Source organism: Micromesistius poutassou (assembly GCF_964030765.1).
Source record: "Micromesistius poutassou genome assembly, chromosome: 15".
NCBI lineage: Eukaryota > Metazoa > Chordata > Actinopteri > Gadiformes > Gadidae > Micromesistius > Micromesistius poutassou.
The window spans coordinates 8,370,917-8,392,951 of NC_140285.1; the positions used below are offsets into that span (position 1 = coordinate 8,370,917).

The 22,035-nt window shown below is 45.9% G+C and overlaps 1 protein-coding gene across 1 annotated transcript in view; it reads left to right on the forward strand.

Annotated features, from left to right (window-relative positions):
* The window catches only part of syt6a (synaptotagmin VIa), a gene marked incomplete at both ends in the record, with an annotated part of 32,364 nt that extends 11,970 nt beyond the window's left edge, over positions 1-20,394 (forward strand). Inside the window, 6 exons of the mRNA XM_084479814.1 lie at positions 12,160-12,601; positions 13,716-14,274; positions 17,411-17,531; positions 18,839-19,010; positions 19,900-20,050; positions 20,323-20,394. Coding sequence (XP_084335940.1) covers positions 12,160-12,601; positions 13,716-14,274; positions 17,411-17,531; positions 18,839-19,010; positions 19,900-20,050; positions 20,323-20,394 — 1,517 coding nt within the window. The remainder of the gene's footprint in view (positions 1-12,159; positions 12,602-13,715; positions 14,275-17,410; positions 17,532-18,838; positions 19,011-19,899; positions 20,051-20,322) is intronic.
* Between the last annotated feature and the right edge of the window lie 1,641 nt (positions 20,395-22,035).

A 22,035-nucleotide genomic window follows, 5' to 3' on the forward strand; every position in this document is an offset into this window, starting at 1 on the left:
GAAGTACAATTTATTATTTACTTTAAATAATAGCCTGCACGTTAAAAAATGTCCAGTTTCTCCGCGTCTCCGTTTCGGTCTGCTTTACTTCTGTGACATATTCATGATATATGGATGCACCGTGTTAATATTTAATTAGAGTCTGAAGCTCCCACTTTTTGGCCTCGCCTGTCTTTTCGCACATTTCTCACATGGTGTGAGGGAACATGCTTAAATGGCCAGATAGTAATAACTTGGTCCTTTACAACGCGCCCGGTCCACACCTGTGTGATGGAGGTGAGGTGGGCGCCTGTTTAGCTGCATAGCGTAAAATGTGCACTCAGGCAACGGATGAAGGAGGTGTCTTTTTTTATGAATGTCTGTGTGTATGTGCATACCCGTATTTTATTCGACTATCTATTCATTATTGAGTAGGCAAAAGGGTAATACGTGTCTGTGTGAGAGTATGGATTTATGTGTGTGTGTGTGTGTGTGTGTGTGTGTGTGTGTGTGTGTGTGTGTGTGTGTGTGTGTGTGTTTGTGTGAATGTGTACGTGTGTGTGTGCGTGTGATGTGCGTGTGTGCGCACGTGCGTGCGTGTGTGCGTATGCGCGTGTCTGTGAGCGCGTGTGTATCCATGTTTGCATCATGTGTTTTTGTTACTTTACCTACTTCTGTTAGTGTATCCGTTGCGTGGTGACTCCAGTGAGACTACCCCCCCCCCACCACACCACCACCCCAACATCAGCCTTGTAATCACAAGTGAAGAGTGAGGACAGCAGAGCCCAGGAGACACATTTTAAACACCATGCAGAGCACCCCCCATCCGTCCCCTTGAAAAATATGGCGTGGGATAAGACATTGCATTATTTCTGCTTTAAAGAGCTATATGAGCCAAATGCGTTTCCTAAGGACCGCCTCCCTCCCCCCCCATCACCCCCGCACTCCGCCTGGCCCCCTCCTCTCCACCGCCTTTATCTGCTCCTACAGAGCAGTCATGTCCTCGTCGGATCCCTCTCCTGCCAGCTGCAGTCACAGGAGACCGCTGGACCAATTCAAGCCCTCTTATCACCCCTGCCCTGCCCCCACCCCAGGCCCTCCCTCACTGCAGGCCCATTTGTTTGCATTAAAGTCTGGCGTGTAGTGTAATGTGTGTGTGTGTGTGTGTGTGTGTGTGTGTGTGTGTGTGTGTGTGTTTGTGTGTGTGTGTTTGTGTGTGTGTGTGTGTGTTTGTGTAATGGAGGATGGGGAGGTCACATATATGCATGAGTAGGTGCTTATATAAGACTGGGTGTTGAGTGTGTCTGTGTGTATGCTCACATGTGTGTGTGTGTGTGTGTGTGTGTGTGTGTGTGTGTGTGTGTATCTTTGCTGACGTGTGTGTGTGTGTGTGTGTGTGTGTGTGTGTGTGGTCGCATGCGTGCACGTGCGTTTCTGAGCCTCGCTGGCATGATTGCATCTGATTTATAGGATCATGGGGGGATGGAGAGGGAGGTGGGCGGGGGGCGGTCTTCCTCCTGGTCTTCCTCGTGAGATGATTCAAAGATCCTGGCCTCCTCTCCATGTCTCCCCCCCCACTCCCCTCCCCCTCCACTTTCTCCCTGCTTCCTTTACTTGCTTTACTTCCTTGCTTAAAGCTTCCCAGGAGTCCAGCAGGTCTAGCCGGGGGTGACCGTCACTCAGCATAGCAGGAGCCCCGGGGTGTGTAGTACAGAAACACAACAGCCCACGACGTGCGCTACCAAAGCTGCTTAACACCAGCATAGCGGTGGGTAGGGGCAATATGATTGGTGAGATAACACCAAGGCGGCTGATCCATTTCAATGCAAAATTTCACACTATGAGAGACACACACACACTATTGTGACGACAGGGCACCGCTTTCGAGGGTTGTGACAGGACTCCACGTGGCCTGGGGTCCCTGGGGGCTGCCAGGCTTGCCCAGGGGATGTGTTATAGGACCGCCTGGTGCACACTCAGCAACCAGCGGAAAACAGTGGTGCCTGCAGTGTTGCAGAGCGTTTAGAGGGGAGCATGGATGTTAAATTCAAGTGGCGTCACTCTCCTCTGCCCTGATTATAAAGCATCACCTCCTTCGCAAGGGTTTCATGATGCGCCTCCATAGCAGATGCTGTTAGTTCCTGAATCACAATTAGCCGTGTATCATAAAATGTTTTACTTACAAATATATTTTCTTGGAGAAGCCATCCTTTAAATAGTGTTCATGTAGTGGCAGCATGCTCATACCAGCAGATGTAATGTCACACTATTATCAGCTCCAATGAGCTTGATAGCAGGGTTTTCTGTGCTTATGCTTTGGATCATATGCAAAGTAGAAGTACAGCATGCTACCGATTGATCCAAGACATGTCCAACAGACCCCTTCCTGTATTTGTAATCACGTATCATATGTCCCCTCCAGCCCCTTCAAGAGCAGCGCAAGGGCTGTGAGCTTCAGAGCAACAACCACATTTACCGCACAATCAATACCAAATTAGATGATGTGTTATAGATCAAGCACAGACAATCGGAAGATGAGTTTAACAGGATCCAAATTGCCAATCTGTGTGCAGATGCCTGGTGTACGGAGTCTCACCAGCTCTTGATTAAATGCTGGAAAAGGTGGAACATTCCTCTTGCTCTACATCAATCGCTCTATGCTCCACCACTAGCCATCCATCCCCAATTACACGCCAAGCCTCATCTCCTGTTGTTGACCCCACGCCCGGTACTGTCCTACACACCCTGGGGCCCAAGGACGATCAAAACAGGGTCACAAACTCCCCCCCCCGCCCCAACCCTTAAGGAAAGTAATGAGCCGGCTTTTTCTGAGAGGAATCTGTGAGGAGGCCTTTCTTTTGAAATGATCTTGAAATCTTTTGAAATCACATACACACACACACACACACACATATGCAAGCATGCATGCGCACACACACTCACACACACACACACACACACACACACACACACACACACACACACACACTCGCACGCACACACACACACACATGCATGCACACACTCACACACAAAGACTCACACACAGACTCACATATACACACACACACGTACGCACACTCACGCATACACACACACACACACACACACACACACACACACACACACACACACAAACACACACACACTCCAAAGGTGTTTGAAGCAGCCCTTCGTTGAGAAGACACTCGTGGGTCGGAGAAGAGAAATAGGAAATTTGACCCTCAATATGATCCGATCAACGGATTGAGCTGCACCCACTTGGGAGAGTGAAAAAAATGGCTTGCCATAGTTCCACCACACCTGCTGCTACAGCAATAATGATGCATGTGAATGAAATATAGCATGTGGTATCCGTTATGTGTGATCCAGAGCAGACGGAGGGAGCCTGGCTTACAAGGCTTGGGGTCTTGTTTCATAGAGGAGGTTTAAAGGTCACAGGGCCCACCTTGGCTTGGGCTGATTAGGTTAATGTGATGGGGACGGACCATTAAACATGGTCAGAGGCAATGACAATATGTATTAGAGGTTATAATAGCATTCCTAAAATTGATATGTATAGGTGTTATTTTAAAGGTGTGAATAATTCAATGCTTTTGTCTGCTGGAAAGACAAAATAATACCCAGAATATAAGAATAACACATAGTTGGGATGCACTGAATCTGTTCTTGCTGAACTTGATGCTTGAAAGCATGTTTAGTACAAAGTATATCAATCAAAAAAGATGATATGATTTCATGATATAAATATGAATTATTTAAATAAACATAAGCTATAATACTTAGTGGAACTACAGATTAAATAATAAATGGTACAGATCTAATGCACTGCTGTTACTAAACAGTTGACTCTATGTCACATCATATGAACATCACTCCTTTTTTCTTGACGAATCAAACCGTCTTCATTAGAATTGGATAATATGCTGTATGTATTTGAACAAAAAAAAGCCCTTCGTCATACACTGATCGGTGCGTGCCAAACGATGATGCTATTCTGTTTCCTCCACAAATGCTGGCCAGTATTTGTTTACACTGTCCGCTCCAAGCTTTTAAATAATAATGTGTCTAGCTCCTCCATCCATCACGGCACCGCACCACTTCACTCACCATCTGTAGGGTCCACGTCCTGGCTAAGCAACACTGGATCACCAACAGGATGCGCAGGTGATAAAATATTAAATGTTTAAATGCACAGTGAATCTGAATTATCTCCAATGGGCAAAGTGTTATTGGAGATTCCCTGTTGAACCGTTGAACCATCTGTGCATCACTGTGTGACGTCCATTCTGTCATCCTGCTTTACTTCACTGACATTCATTGATATTATATACAGATATCATATTGATGGGGAAAAGCCCTCCTGATGTCTGATTTGCAGATTAGCGAAGAAGCGTCCAATCACAGCCAGCCAGAGATGTTTTTCAGCCATTGGATTGGAGATAAACACGGAGGTCAATGGGTTAATGCATGTTTTCATGAAGATTGGTTATGCCTAGTATAGTTTTCAAGTCTCTGCAGAGTATTTCTTCCCACACATTTTCAACATTTCACTCATTCATATACTCAATAAACTATGGCAAATATATTGCTTTAAGACTTTATGGGAATCAGTTTTATCCGAATCTGCACTAATGGAGATAAGATGGTAACACTGGTATGATCCAGTTGGAATCATAAACTGTTGGATAAAAAGAGATGCTGGTTCTTCATGTGGATGAACAGATGTTGTTATTAATTGGGAGAGTGTTGCAGAGAAGAAAGACTTCACACTTCTGTGTACGAATAAAGAAAAGTCTTGGGGGTTGGCCCTCGGATTAGCCCTCAAAATGCGGGTGCTGAGACGTTGCATGAAAAACAAGTGAAGTCAATTAGCAGAAGTGTTTATCACGGGTGGCAGTGAGAATTTCAGATAAAAACAACATGAACACTTCCACCCAGGAACGTGGATCCTAAATGCTTATATTTTGTGTATATCTACATTGGGATATAATTATATCTCTTTAAAGTGTGGGTATAAATTGATTGCTGTGTGGAATGGAAGGAACCTCAATTTACATGCGGATGTCATTTAGATAAAGAATTCAATTTTTTTATCCAAGTCAATTCACTGATGGTTTTACAGCTGTTGGGTAGACAAGACGGAAAATGTTGCATGATGAGTGTACGCATGTGGATGTTCATGCTTCATCACCGTTCCATATGGCACGGAGTGTCGCCTCATCGAAGCCGAGATCCGGAAGGAAGGAGAGCGCCTGTGATGTCTCATCGTAACTCAAATGCACGAAATGGAGTTCTTTCAATTCATGCCAGCTATCTTTCTCCCAAGTTATCAAACATTCCTCTTGCATTGAATTCTCATCGGCGCATAATTTCCTCTTTCATAGATCACCATCCCATAGGACTTAATGCTGCAATTTAAATGTCTAAAGCTGAAGCGTACACAAATAGGAAAATAGTCCAGTTATTACTTTTAAATAAAACCCTAAAACCCCCATATCCTATGGTAATTATGTAATGGAAGACAAATGTGATAAAAACTTCTTGGAAGTGGGGTGTGTAATATTTTTCCGTACAGTTTTTCCGTGCAGTTTTTTCTTTTTCAAATGCTTAAAAGAGCCAATGACCTTTCAGCATGCATTCTCGAAAGGTCACCCACCGCTGGCAGCCACCGAGGCAGACATCTCTAAGGGGCGTCATACTCCAGGCACATAAAATACTGCAATACAGCACCTCTCTTATTACCAAACATTTACTCAGTCACATTTAGAAGCGATGCATGGTGAATCACTCGTGAGTTATAACTAAGGGATACATGAGGAGGGCTAAGCCCATCATATCATGCACAATAACTTTTGTGGGATTAAAAGGGAAATGTGTTGGGGGTAAAACATTTAGTCTATGTTTTTGCTGCTGTCTAAACATCTCCTGCAGGCATGCAGTGGAGGTTTGGGATTTGGTGATTCAGAGGATTATGGGGGATTTTGAGAGGTGGCGCTCAAAGAGGAATTACAGGATACTGCGATTCCCAAAATGGCAGAGAAACCCACATCAAGATCAGAGCATCTCGCTTCTCTCTTGATAGTCTGCTTTTGCTTGCGGGTGCAAGTGTGTTTAAGACAAAAAAATGGGGTGAAAAAAAAAACATTGACAAAACAAGAGGGGTGCAATGAAGTGTGAAGCCTATTTGATAGTGTGCAGTGCTACGTATACCATTCCCCCATTTCAGGAAATGACATTAAGTTTCGCGTGGGGTTTTCCTGAACAAATTTCAGCTTCTTTGCAGAAAAAAATGCAATCTGGGACACTTTTCCGCTCGATACCGGCAAATTGAAGCTATTTCCAAAATGTCACCATGTCACTTCAGAATTCATATTTGTCTTCTTTTTTTTAATCTCATGTTGTGTTTGACATTTAGTTAAATACTTTTATTCTTCCACTTCACTTTCCAAAGGGAATCAATAAAGGGAATAAAGAAATAAACAAAGTGATGAGCATCGGGAGCCCCGGTAGCGCAATGGGATAAGGCGCATACCATATTTTAGGTACAGTCCTAATCGCAGAGACCCAGGATTGAATCCGACCTGGGTCATTTACTGCATGTCTTCCCCTCTGTCTTCCACACTTTCCTCTCTGTCTCTCTCTATAATAAAAAAAGCTGAAAAATGCACATAATAAAAAAAAGAAAAGTGATGAGCATCACACAGTGCAGCTGATTGCCGGGGTAGGTTGCCATTCGTCAGTGGGTGTGTATATATAGGACCTTTTTGTGCAGAATCTGAGTGGCTTTATAAGAGCAGAGTCCCTGCCTAACCCCTCCATCTCCTCTCTACGTCCATATCATCCCTCCACTTGCCAGAGAAGAAAGGCTCTGAGGAGAGGTGAGCCACTATACATTAAATTTACATTTATCAATTCATCAAATCAATCAAATCAATCAATCAATCATTTATCAAATCAATGCATCTGCAAACACCGTACTACAGCAAACACATATTTTCTTGACACAGACATTGTGTACAAGCCCATAACTTTTAGGATTGATCAATATTTGATCGTGAGAAGACAGTTTTACCGTGAGTGAGTGTTTAAAAGAATGAATGAACACGAGTGATGCTTGGCGTGTGTGTGTGTGTGTGTGTGTGTGCACCCATCTGTTTAAACACACGCAAACTAAACACGTAATGCATCATACAGTCCATGGCGATGTATATTAACGGGGGGACACATGCATATTATGAACACAAGTCGATAACGTTAATGTATACAATACTGGTAACAAACGATGTTTGTTAATGTATTGCTGCATATCATTAAATAGACCCACAGTTGCGGCCACAGGACTGCGTCCGCATATCATTGTGTTAAGTTGTCTTTGCCGCAATTTACATGACGACTCAGTGTTTCTGAAGTTGGAGAAGAAAACGCTATTCCATGTGTGAATTAGGCCTATTATTTGGCCATAAACTGAGCCATTTGAAGTTTGAAATTCATGTGGTCATGCATCTGTCTCAGCGGAGACGCAAACACGCAGTCAAAATATCAACTCGTCAAGTCAAATGCGCTGGCTCTTAAAGGGGATGGGAGATGGAACTCTCATTGGTTTATTGCACGTTACGCCCAAAACACACCTACCTATGGGTTTCAGACCAACCCATTTTAGATTTGCGTCAGGCGCAAGAGTCATTTATCTGCCGTCATAATAGCAACATCGCCATAGAACCGCCCACAAAGCTACTACGTTTTGTCTAAATAGGGCCCCAAGTGCCTACATTAAGGGCCAGGACCTACAACATACAATAAGTGCATACATTAAGTGCCAGGATGTACAACATACAATAAGTGCGTAAGAGTGGTGTGAGGGGATAGGGGGAGGCTATGCAGAGTCGAGGTGAACTCTAAACTATTGGTTCCAGGTATATTCCAGAAGGACCATCAGTCAACCATCGCTAGAGATGGATGCTCTCTGGGGAAATTAGTCTGAGAATGGAGACACGTGACAATCATTCAATCGCAAACAATCACAAAGACACTGAAGTGTTGTTTTTTCCAAAACGAAACTTCATTGTAAATAGTGAGTCCAATGTAAATGTTGACTACTTCCGTGAGGTTGAACCCTCTCTAAACATCAAATGGACATGTCCCATGTTTTGCATGATGATCAGGTTACTACAGAAACCAGGGTTTCAAAATACCCAAGAAGAAGTACACCTTGGCTACACTTTGTTCTCTGACATCCTAAACAAACTTTGATTACATTTGCACTTCAACATTGTTCATTTACTTTTGAAAATGACTTTACTCTCACTGTACCTCTTCCTACCTCCACTCAAGTCAACCCCACATGGCTGGGAGAGAAGTTTGAAATGGTTCCATGCGCAGCTGTGTTTCTGGTAGCTCTGCAGGATTGTTGGAAACAATACAGAATAGTGGTCAATTGAATCAGCTGTGAAACTAGCTACAGCCTCCTCAAAAATGCCACGGTTGCTGTTGTGATTTCCTGCCAACGAAAGCAATATCGGTGCCTTTCGGATTGCTTTTTCTCTAGACACACACCTGTCGTTTATCGACTTACCACCTATTTATTCTCCACAAAACCCACCTGAAGGACGTTTATTCGGGGATTGAGGCAGACCCCCCCACTGGTATTGCCCAAGTAAGCTCCAGAATTGGAACCCTCCCCTGATTGACTGTATCCAGCACTAGATACATAGAAACATAGATAGGTAGCTAGATTAGAGAGAGCAAGTCCTTGCTATCTGGTGGCGGTGTGATCATTACTGCTGTCTGAAAACCTAAGGTCAGTCCGGTCTCACGCTGTCGGTGATGTTGGAGCCCGGGTGGAATAATAGGTTCATACTGCTGCGCTTCATTATGCATGTCTGTCTATGGGGAGGGAGAGAGAGAGAGAGAGAGAGAGAGAGAGAGAGAGAGAGAGAGAGAGAGGGAAAGAGAGAGAGCACCACTGTCTCTGTCAATGCCTGTTTCATTGTGGTTGTCCTCCTCTCCTCTCACATTCAGCCTTCCACACCGACGCTTCATTAGGCCGAGGGTGTGTGTGTGTGTGTGTTTGTCGACTTGTTTTGGTGTGTCTGTGTGCGTGTGTGTGTTAGTGTGTGTGTGCATCAACAATCTCTTAAAATCAGGATGCTGCCCATGTGATATTGCTAATAGCCAAGCCAGGTGTTGTTGTTCATTTTTTTCACAAAATGTTTATTGTCATTTTTCTTTTGAATATCATACACAAACAGACACTTGCATAAATAAGGATACAAATTATATATCTATATATTTTTTTAAAGGTACATTTATATACACGCATACACAAAAATAAAGAAATATGTATATAAAAAAAATAAAAAGCCATGCATGGCAGCCAGGTATTGGTTGTTTGTGTGTTAAAACCCTGTTTCCATCTAATTGGTGACCGCCCTGTAGCCAATCTTAAAGCATGTGCCTGCAGGAGATGCTTTTATAAGCTGCGACTAAGGACGTCTAGTATTGCCTAGAACATGTCCAATACTGTCTTGGAAATGGACTAGACTTGTTGTCCCTTCCCATGACCACCGGCAGGTCTGAGCAGGCCTAGGGCTTCATATTCTTGGTGTTTTATTTGTTTTGGTTGACAGATCATTAGGGTTTCATAACATGGGAAATAGAGTTGGCTGGTTTCTGCAAAGTGGTGTTTAGGAGTTGAATGAAAGGCTTAACAGGGCCACTCCTACGCTGTTCACACATCCCCGGAACTGTTTAGTAGCCCTTCCATAATATAAATTATATATTAGTTTCTCCTGGTGTGAGAGTGTGAGTGATTTTGTGTGTGTGTGTGTCTGTGTGAGTGTGTGCATGTGTGTGTGTGTGTGTGTGTGTGTGTGTGTGTGAGAGAGAGAGAGTGTACTTGTGTGGGCGAGAGAGAGTGTCCTTGTGTGCTTGTGTGTGTGTGTGTGTGTGTGTGTGTGTGTGTGTGTGTATGTGTGTGATTGTGGGTTTGTGGATGTGTGTGTATGTGTGTGATTGTGGGTTTATGGATGTGTGTGTGTGTGTGTGTGATTGTGGGTTAGTGGATGTGTGTAATTGTGGGTTTATGGATGTGTGTGGGTGTGTGATTGTGTTCCCTTCCCACTTCCACTGTTCTCTCTGACACGGGGAACGACTGAGATGGGCTCAACTTTAATGTCACGTCTGCATTAAGCGTACTTCGCTCCACTTTGTGACCCGTCGACACATACCGAAAGAAAGCGAAACAGCCGCCCGTTGTTGGCGGATTTCAGCGTGCGCCGTGGCTTTGCTTCAAATCGCCGTGGCGACTGGGAGGAGGCCGGCGACAGAGCAGACGTGCCCGGGGGGACTGTGTGAAATCTCAGATGACACACAGAAGCAGAGCCAAAGACTCAAATCCGCCCCTCTGCAGCCATAAAACCCTGAGAAGCGTCGCAGTCTACCTTTCGGATAAGCTGGTAAATTCCCCTGGGTAGACATTCCCTTTGACCGCTGCTCATGGTGTGTCTTTTCTGAAGAATAAGTCGGTAAAGAAAAAAAAAACACAAAATTTTTATTTGGTTTTAATGATGGTGTTGACTAAGCAACGCACAAATCAACTCCTGATTTGAAACGCAAGCTGGCAACAGGCATGCTTTTTTTATCTCCATGTCTGGACATGGGTGGCTGGGAAAACGAAAAGAATCCTCCGTGGACTGAAATACACTCACAGGCTTTACCAGCCTGAGATATTCTTGTATTTACCTCTGCTCCTCAGGAGCTGGAGCCAGCTGCATATATTACAGGAACAAATTGAAAGTGCCTGTTAGCGTAGATCCTGCTACTATCAGTTCAATTCCACCGCTGCTGGCGCGTATCAGAGTCAGCCCCCCAAACGCCCCAACCCCCCCCCCAAACACCCCCAGACGCTCCGGGGCCCAGCGTATTGTTGATAAATCTGTGTAATCGGCGTGGGATGTGGAATAGAGGAAAACACTGCAGCAGAAACATTTCAAAGCCTTTGTAAAGCATGCAAAAATGACTGCCGGTACCAGGGGCTGTGTAGGGGGAGGGAGCACTGCTGTTTACCCCCAGGAACAGCAGGCTGAATGTATTATTTTTTTCTTGGGTTCCTCTTTGAATGCCACCTCTGTGCTCAGCAGTCTCCAGCTCCATTATTGGCACCGTGGCCATCCCTTGGACAGCACATTCATAACATCCAAAATTTTACTCATTTCTCTCTTCGAAAACCCAAGATGTTTTCCACGCGGACATTCGATATCTCCAGAGGGGGATTCTGGAGCTTCGTCTACGGCTACCCAAACACAACCTCCTCCCTCCTCCCCACATTTATATTGAATATCTTCCTTCAGAGCTCTCTTTTTCACACCATGGCTTGGTTCCCAAGAATATGCATTTTCTATTAAGAATATGGTTATAAAGTGTATTTTTTATCATGTGTTGACTAAACTGTAATTATTATTACACCGAATCGCAAAATGCTAATGAAAATATACCAAAAATCGGATTTGAGCGTGTGTGTGTCTGCACGCTTGTGTTAGTGTCTGTGTGTGTCTGTATGCCTATGTGTGTGCATGTGGGTGTGTCTGCATGTGTGATAGGAAAGGATCTCTATTTACATGCATAACCAGACACAGACATGGCCACCCCTCTCCCCTGCCTAATGGGGGTTTAATAGTTTAAGTTTAATATTCATGACATCTCAAACACAACTCCCAGCACTTCACAGCTCCTCTAGGTACTACAGCGCCCTTGTATAACACCTCACCATGCGCCCATGAAAAAATAATATCATGTTTTGCACTCTAACCTTGTATCCTCTGTTTCTCTCTCTCTCTCTCTCTCTCTCTCTCTCTCTCTCTCTCTCTCTCTTTCTCCACCCCTTGTAATCACCATCTGTTTGTCCATATTGCCTTCTCCCCCTGTTATCTCGTCCCTGCGGCTCTCTCTCTCTTTCTCTGGCTCTCTCCCTCCCTATCTCCCTCTTTCTCTCTCTCTCTGTCTCTCTCCCTATCTCCCTCCATCTCTCTCTCTCTCCCTGTCTCTCTTGCTCCCTATCTCCCCCATCTCTCTCTCTCTCTCTCCCTCTCTCTCTCCCTGTCTCTTTCCCTATTTCCCTCCCTATCTCTCTCTCTCCCCGTCTCTCTCTGTCTCTCTTGGCCGCCCCTCCTCCACTCCCAGACCCAGCCTTCGGGGTCCTGCGTGCCGTGCTCGTGGTGTGTGGCCTGGCCCTGCTGGGCCTGCTCGCCCTCGCCTCCTGGAAGCTGTGCCTGGTGCCGTGGCGAAGCAAGACGCTGCTCTCCAGCCCGGCAGGCCCCCCCGCACAGCCCCGCCCCTGCCGGTCAGCGTCTCTGTCGCCGTCGCCGACGCCCGGCGCCCAGCAGCAGCAGCAGCAGCAGCATCTGCTGCTGCCCCCGCCGTCGTCACCGGCCGCCGTCACCATGGCAACGGAGAAGGTGAAGGACCACCCCTTGGGGTCCATGGGCTTCCTGGAGGCGGCGGTGAAGATCAGCCACACGTCGCCAGACATCCCCACCGACGTGCAGCTGTCCATGCGCGAGCACTTCCTGCGGCGCACGCAGCGCATGACGCGGCAGGCCACTGAGCCCGCCTCCTCCACCAGGTACACCACCCCCAGCACACCACCCCTACCAACCCCACCCCCCCCCCTTGCCACCACTGGCCCCCCAGTAACATGAAGGGGGGGTCATTTAGATGATTATGCTTTTATTACTATCCAAAGCCACAAGTGAGGTTGGGAGGAACATATAAAAGTTATAACTACACAATTGTTGAATAGTAAAAATGAAATTGGAGAGAGCGCAGTATTGCCATAGGAATCTGAAATACAAGGCTAGTCATTTTAGTGTTCATATAGACACAGCCATGGGAAATAATTACATGGTGCTGTTCTGACACTAATGGTCTGGCAATGTCAATCAATCTCTTATGTGTTCACACATCATGCACACACACATACAAACACATACGCACACTAACACCAGCACACACACACACACACACACATACACACACACACACAAAAACGAGATTGAGCTAATCTGTCTTTACACAGAAAATCTACACAGTGTGATTACATTGTGAAGGGAAGCAGGCTGCCCCTCTCTCCTCTCTCTCTTGCCTTCTATTTCTTTATCTGTCCCTCCTTCCCATGTCTCTCGTTCTCTTATTCTCTCTCATCTATTTCTGTCACAAAAATGCACACACACACACACAAATTAGAATTAAACAAGTGAAATATTACAAATATAATATGTTTCAACAAACACAGAGAAAGGAGCACTAAAGCTGACAAACACTAACAAGGGCTAAAACGGAATCAGCCTATTTCCTCAAACCGCCTGTGACAGAAAGTTATCGGTACAATCACACCAAGCCCATCTGTCCAACGAAAAGCTATTAGTGCATATCAAGTTATCACATAGCAGCACATATGGTGATCATAACTCAGAGAAGCATTTCACCAGGGTTAACATTACAGTGGCCGGGTGCAGGCCCGGTCTCCCCGAGGGCCCAGCCGGGCCGCGGACTAAATCATGAGACCCTAGAGGGAGCGTGTCCGATGTTTAAACAGCAGAACCGCTCGGGCCGCTGCTGCATGTCGCCCTTATCCTCCATCTCTCCAGGGACCAAAAAGCAAATCATTTTGACACACCATTTTCTCTTCCCCATTTCTCTTTACCGCCCCATCTCTCCCCCGGTCACCCCCCTCCCAGGCACAACTCCTTCAAGAGGCACCTGCCCAGACAGATGCAGGTGGGCAGCCTGGACCTGGGCAACGACTACATGCCCGACCTGGACGAGAAGCCCACCAGCATCGGCCGCATCAAGCCCGAGCTGTACAAGCAGAAGACCCTAGAGGCGGAGGAGGCCGACAAGTACACCGGTATCAACTGCGGCCGCATCCACTTCTCCCTCAAGTACGACTACGAGAACGAGGCCCTGCTGGTGAACATCCTGCGGGCACTGGACCTGCCCGCCAAGGACCTGTGCGGCAGCTCCGACCCCTACGTCAAGGTGTACCTGCTGCCCGACCGCAAGAAGTTCCAGACGCGCGTCCACCGCAAGACGCTCAACCCCACGTTCAACGAGAGCTTCCAGTTCCCGGTGCCCTACGACGAGCTGGCCGTCCGGAAGCTCCACATGAGCGTCTTTGACTTTGACCGCTTCTCCCGTCACGACATGATCGGCGAGGTGGTGCTGGACAACCTGTTGGAGATGTCTGACCTGTCCCGGGAGACAGCGGTGTGGAGGGACATCGAGTACGCCACCACTGTAAGGATCGTCGTTTGCTGTCGCTCTGTCTCATGTTCACACAGGTTCACACGCCACTGCCTGCACGTGACTGATTGATTAAATAGCATGGGGAGGGTGGGCTTATTGACTTTTTGCATCGATTTTATGATATTACTCGCGTTACATGCCGTGTTGCGAATACATGGAAACGTAATAATTTCAAGTCTGAAATGAATTCACAAGAAAGAAATGGATTTGTCGGGTTTCTTCTCGTATTGAAACGGAGCAGACGTGATCCTGCGCTGATCCTTCTGATTTAATAGGAATAGATTACATTAGTACAACGTTGACGCATAATCCTTTGTTTTATAGAGCATCATGATTTCCCCACAGTACTGAAGTATGGCTGTACCTAAAAGGAAAGACAACAATCCTAAATGAAAAACTCCAACTAACAGCACACTTAAGCCACCATTATTGTTAATCTCCTTGCTGCCGGTGCTGCCCTTGGGCCAAGCTGGTAGAAACCTGCCTCCGCATCCCTCACCTCACTCTCGTCTCTTCACACAGCACTTCACTTTAATATCATCACCCCATCACCCTTACCCATCTCCAACTCCACCTCCTCACCGGTTGTTGAACTTCAGCAGTATTTTGTGGGCTGATCAATAATCTCCAGGGTTATTGCTCAGGCAGCTGAAAGAATTTTGGCGAGGGCCTTGGCACGCAGATGGCTGAATGATTTCCTGTCAGAACCTCCTAGTGCTCCTCACGCCCAGAGCTCCAGCAGGCAAGACAAACACACAGGTGCCTCCCCAAAGTACGGACGTCACGCTGCCAACAGATTCAGATTAAACTTTATTGTCATTGTGCAGGGTATGAGTACAGAGACAACGAAACGTAGATGGAGATCTAAACAGAAGTGCAAAAAGAGCAATTAAGGTGCAGTTTGAACATGAATTGTCGTATCTTTAGTGAAAAGACTCAAAACAAACAAGGCAAATAACTTAATTGCACTTTCTAGCTAGACCTCGAGCTGCTGAGTGTAACAGCGGGTAGGAACAGCAAGCCGCATAATACCAGGCATTGGGCTGGATTCAAGAGATTAATTTACGGACCCCCACGGGCACTAACAAGTGCTGGCTAGGTCCAAGCTCACATCCTCCGTCTGTAGATCAAGGAAGGATGTTTCTTCAGAGACCACCATAACAAAACCACGGACGCTAGCGTGGAGGTGACGTGATGTGATCCAATGACCGCGTTTCAGGGGGTGTCTCGTCAACACAGTGCTCCGGGGAAAGCCCCTTTAGTTGCTAATCAGTGGTGTGTTTGAGAAGGGATTATCCATTCAACGCTCCCCTGATTGTTTATAATGCTTAATCATACTTACAGATGAATTGCTCCATTACCTTTTACACATGGAAGCGGCTGAGAACCAAAAGTCAAAAATCAAAAGCACTGAGATGTTTTGGGTCATTGCTATTCAGCTCAGCAGAGGATGTCTTCAGGTTTTCATGAATATTTTTTGGGAGGGCGTTTTGGGGGATTTCTGCACCCTCAGATTTTCATTAAATCCATCTGGGTTTCACATCCACGCTAAATCCGCAGTCTCTCCACGGCTGAGACTAAACCCTATGCTTGGTGTGTCATATAGATGTTAAGACTTCCAGGAGGCCTCTGGAAGTGTTAGGATGTGAACCAATAGGAGGGCTTCCCACCAAGCTCATTGGAAGTGATTAGAGGCCTGGCGACCTTAATACTGTTTATGGGAAGAGGCTGAGGGCTCTCTGGGGACTGATAACAGTGCTCTCATTCTGCTGGAGATGATTGGCCCTATGTGTGTCGCCTTGTAGTGGACGGCTCATGCATGCACCCAGGGAAAATGTCTGCTTCCCATGGGCGTCTAATAAACCCCACGGCTGATTTGTGCTTGACAGGTGGCTTGGAAGATAATTTTCTTTCAGACAACAACAATTATAAGATAATGCTGCTAATCTCAAAGGCAGTGTTGGGTACCACTCATCACTCAACAGCAGCTGTAATGTAATTATTTCCCGGTTATGTTTTTGATTATTAAAATATTTTTTTTTTTGTTTTCCATCCCGAGGAGGCCCCTGCTAAATAGTTGTTATTCTCCTAATTGATCTAATGAAAATGTTATTGGCATAGTTATTAGAATTGGACCCTTGGAATTCATGCGAGAGTGTTGTTTATATAAACACTTTCAAAGTTAGTTTTGCAACTTTTCTGTTTACCTTAATTCCGAATGTAATTAGTAAATCAGCAAGTGGTATTCACATCTTATGAAACTGAAGTGGAAATAACTGGGCTGCACTCCCTTTTACTATGCATGGTGGATTAAGGGAACGTGGAATTATGCACAAGCACATCTAAATTAATGCCTACTGTCTCTTTGAAGGCCTTCGTGTTCACACAGCATGAAATCAGTCATACCATGAAGAGCAGAAATGATCATGTCTAGAAATACCGCAGGACCTCTTTAAAATTTGTTGGCCTTGTTTAACTATTTACAAGTTACCAACAGTCCAAAGTGACATGAATAATTCATGTCCTGACCGTGATTTGGAGGCCACGAATGGTTCAGATGGAAAAGGACATTTCACCTCCAGCTCAGTCGGTCCCTGCACCAAACGCAGACACAACCATAATGGCTTTGAAGCACAGCGCTCTGCAGTCTCCTAGTGGCTCCCCCGATCTGACTATTAATGATCCCGATAGCCTGAAGGAAATCCAATACTGATATAAAACTGAGTACTTTGATTTATGTATGTGTGTCTGTATGTGTGTCTGTATGTCTGCGTGTGTGTGTCTGTATGTCTTTGTGTCTGTATGTCTGCGTTTGTGTGTCTGCGTGTGGTTGTCTGTATGTCTGTATGTCTGTGTGTCTATATGTCTGTATGTCTGCGTGTGTGTGTCTGTATGTCTGCGTGTGTGTCTGTATGTCTGCGTGTGTGTGTCTGTATGTCTGTGTGTGTGTCTTTATGTCTGCGTGTGTGTGTCTGTATGTCTGTGTGTCTGTATGTCTGCGTGTCTGTATGTCTGCGTGTGTGTGTCTGTATGTGTGCGTGTGTGTGTCTGTATGTCTGTGTGTCTGTATGTCTGCGTGTGTGTGTCTGTATGTCTGTGTGTGTGTGTTTGCCCCTCCCCTCAACAGGAGAATGTCGACCTGGGGGAGATCATGTTCTCTCTGTGCTACCTGCCCACTGCGGGGCGTCTCACCCTCACAGTCATCAAGTGCCGGAACCTCAAGGCCATGGACATCACCGGCTACTCAGGTAAGGCCTGGCGACAGCCTCTCTGGAGACTCGGTGTGTGAGAGTGTGTGTGTGTGTGTGTGTGTGGGGGGGGGGGGGGAGTGTGTGAGTGTGTGTGTCTATAGGTCTGTGGTGAATTCTCATTGATTGTGAAAAATGTCTGCACAGGGGAATTCTGGAGGCGCATGAATATTCAATTTCTAAGACGTCAAGTAAAACAGGACCACAATGGAGGAGCTGAACACACACGTACACACACCCTACCCCCTCCAACTGCTGAGCCATGTTTATTTTCCAGAGTTATTATTATTCAACGCTTGTAATATTAAGACATCAGCAAATAGCCGCAGGCCTGATGTTTATTCTAATAGTCTCGTTTCACATTGCATTCCACATCTTTTGTCGCCATAAAACCTGCCGGTAAAGGCTGCCGTTTATGTGTTTGCTCGTGGCTAGGAAGACCGTTATGAGTGGATACGTTCAGCCCAATGTTTTAAGAGAGCGACACATTTTTGACACCCCTCCCTCCATCTATCATATGGTATCTTAGTATGTCTTTATTTAATAGCTTATTTTTTAATTAAACAAATTCTAGGGTATAGGTAGCACACTGAGACCTGAGTACTGCATTTTGTTTATCGCGTACATGTTAAATGACAATTAAAGCATCCTTGATCCTTGACCCAGTCACCCCAAAATTTGGTAAATTTTCAATGCATCGCCACAATTCCCACGCGCCTGTCATACAGCACCGCCATATCAATTGTGCCGCTAAGCACATTACGCTGCAGAGCAAGCACTCTTCTATTGAGTACATAGATTGTGGGCAGAATACATCTGAGCCATGACATAATGGATTACAGAGGCACACTGCAACAGGATGGGGAGGTGAAGACACAAACCAAGATTGCCCAGGAACCTTTGCTCCATTAGACCATTTAAATCCACTGTCTCTCCCCTGCCCTATCGTTGTATATACTGGGAAGTGTTGACTCATCATCTGTTGTCAGTGCAAGGGATGGATGATGCCAGGCCATTGAGTGTTGTTTTGTAGCCTAAGTACCTCGGATGTTGAATTAAAAGCAGTTTGCACGTCCACTGCTGCATCATAATTCTTAGTAACGCTGTTGGTAATAGCCTTATGTTTAGGACTTCCAGATGCTCAAAGTCCAATTATCCTTCTTTGTTGATTCATTTCAGGGAACAATATACATACATCAAGGTTTTCAAAGTAAATGATCCTCGTAAAAAATTACCATGAGGGCTATACGAATGCAATGGGGCTGGACCTGACCCGCCACAACTCCTGTTTCTCTCCGCCGCTCCAGATCCTTACGTCAAGGTGTCGCTGATCTGCGACGGGAAGCGCCTGAAGAAGAAGAAGACGACCATCAAGAAGAACACTCTGAACCCCACCTACAACGAGGCCATCATCTTCGACATTCCCCCCGACAGCATGGACCACGTCAGCCTGCACATCTCCGTCATGGACTACGACTTGTGAGTACGACATGAAAACAAACAGCAACAGCGACACTCCACCGGGTCTCTGAGCGTCTCTAACAGCTTTATTTTAGAGGCTGACGGCTCAGAAACCATGAGGAGCCGTGAGTAAAAATGAAGCGGTTAAATATGATTCAAAAGAGTGGTTTCTGGGAATGAAACATCTGAGGACGGTCACGCGAGAGTCGGGTAAACACCAGGGCTGCCTCAACAGCACACTCCTTCGCCTCCTTCTGAGGAGGAGAAGCAGAAAACTGGATTTGACGAGACCGTTAGCTGACAGAATGAGAACGTCAAGAAGGTCAAAAAACAGTAATCTGCTGCTTTTTTCATTCTTCTTTCTACTGGTGGGAGAGAGAGAGGAAGGTGAGCTTCAAAAGACGGGTCTATACTGACTCATTTGCCTGTTTACCGTTGCGTCCAACCACGACGGGGACTAGATCGTTTTTGTATTTTGCGTTGATGAGCCGTGTAGGGGTTTATGTAACGCGCAACGGCAACAAAACACACACCTTTGGTCTGTGAACTAATCTAGTGAGAAAAGACAGTGTTGGTTTCATTTACACTTCAGATAATTTTAATAGAGTGCGCTCTCAAAGAGCACGTACAGCGTGTGATTTTGTTCTCAACCTTGCTTTGATGGCCTTTTTACCATTGAAATGAGGCGGTGCCATTGTGAAGGGTGATGCTCGGCCGCAGCATCATCTTACATCTGGCAGGCCTGTTTTGGGCGACACTTGAGCATCAGACCTCCTTTGAAAACAGCAAAAAAAAAAAAAACGCACGCTACAATTATAAACAACAATCAATGGAAGTGTGCGTGTGTTTGTTAATTTGTCCGCGTGCGTGTGTCTGTGTGTGTCCGTGTGTGTGTTTGTCCCCACAGGGTAGGTCATAATGAGATCATCGGTGTGATGCGTGCTGGATGCAGCGCTGAGGGTCTTGGCCGGGACCACTGGAACGAGATGCTGGCGTATCCACGCAAGCCCATCGCTCACTGGCACCACCTGCTGGAGTCTAAGAAGTCGGAGAAAGAGGTGCATTGTTGCGTGACGCTTTAGTGCCTTCAGACACTTGAGAACAAAAGGCCTTGAAGGAAAACCAATAGATAGTGTTTGCATGTTCTGTATCATACAAAGTCACTTTTAACATAAACGTAGAAAATAACATTGAAAATAAATAAATATTTTTTTTGTGTCTGTGTGTCTGGTTGTGTGTGTGTGTGTGTGTGCGTGTGCGTGTGCGTGCATCCATCCATGCGTGTGCGTGGCTGTGCTCGTGGGTGTGCGTGTGTTTGTGTGTCTCTCAGTGGAAGGCGAGGACGGCGAGCTTCGACAGCCAGGGCTCCTGCCCTTCACCCAGACCCCCCGCCAGTCCCTGAACCCCCCACCATCTGGGACCCAGACCCAAAGCCAGATCATGGTGGCTCCCTCCTGCTGATCCTACTTCCCCCTCTTCCTGGAGAGAAAAGACCACCACCACCACCCCCCCCTCACACCCACACCCTACCAAACCCTCCCCCTACTCGCCCGCGGTCCCCCTTGGCTATCCCACTGACTGATGATCTAGGCGGGGGGATCTGCCGTCTTGTCGCTGGGTTCGTCGCTGGAACACGGACACGCCGCTTTCAAGGGGGGGGGGCGGACAACACAGAGGAAAGCCGAGCTGATGTAACTCTTTGTGGTGTTGATGTGGTGTTTGAACAGCCTCCCTCTTCGCCTTCTCCTCTTCGGAGGAGAGCTCCAGACTTCCAGTCGTTCCGACGTTGTCCGTAGATCGTCTGCGTCACCACCTCCATGCGGAGGGCAGAATGGGAATAGCATCCCAGTGTGCACGTTGAACATTAATGTGGGAGCGGTGGAGACGTTGTTTTGATGGAGGATACCCTTGAGCCTCCCGTCCCCCATCCCCCACCGGGGGGAACCAGGGGGGGGGAATGGGTGTTGCCCATCTTAGAAGAGAGAGGTATGTTCAAGGAGCGTTGGAGAACATTTTCTTTTAAAAACACCTTCCCGCTCATGGATATGTCCCAATAGCACACTTCAATTCTCCTCTTATTAATATGGCCCAGGTAAATTATAACTAAACTGAAACTAAAAACTACACAAACAAATGGTTTTCAAACAAACCAAGGGAGAAAATATAGACAAAAAAATATATAATACAACTGTTTAGCATAATTCAATTCCAGTTTAATTAGCAAGGTAAGCAACACTGCCAAGCTTGGTACACACAACAGCTTATAATATAATAATAATAAAAAAAGTTATTAAGAAAATAACTTACGGGGGATTTTACGCACCTTAAATTAACTGGTGTTTCACTACGACAATTTGAAACAACTTTACTTTTCTTACATACCCTTCCCTCGTTCAAAAAGTAGCATAATTTACCTGTAGCATAGCGTAGACATAGCTAAACCTACCATAGCACATACAAAACAAGACCAATAAAGGAATGGCAGACCACCAACGCACATACATGCTTCACTTACGCTTAAATATGTGACCCAAATATGCTGCAAAATAAGTGACATACTAAATCATTAAAAAAACACAGCCACCGTTTCATCACTGTCAAGATGATTATGTATGCGTACAGCATCTTTCCAAGGGAGTCAATCCCGACCCCCCAGGGCTTCGCTCCCCAGGGATGAACGCTACACACCCTTATCTCTTGGTGGTGGTGTCATGTTTGTTATGAAGGTCCTCACAGAAGACAACATGGTGTTGTGGGGGGAGGGGGGTAGTCAAACACACTGCACTTCTTTGTCAATTGCTTATCGTTTCTATGTACAGATTAAGGGTGTGTATAGTTCATATGATGTGTGTGTGTGTCTGTGTATGTATGTGTGTGTGTGTGTGTGTGTGTGTGTGTGTGTGTGTGTTTATGACTGTACATTTTATGCTTGTGACAGAAATTCACCAATAGAAAAGAGAAAACCTAGAAACATGACTGTTTTTAGTGTTTGTAGCCATGCTGATAACCTGAGAACCCACAAGTCTTTTATCTTGTTTTGAAC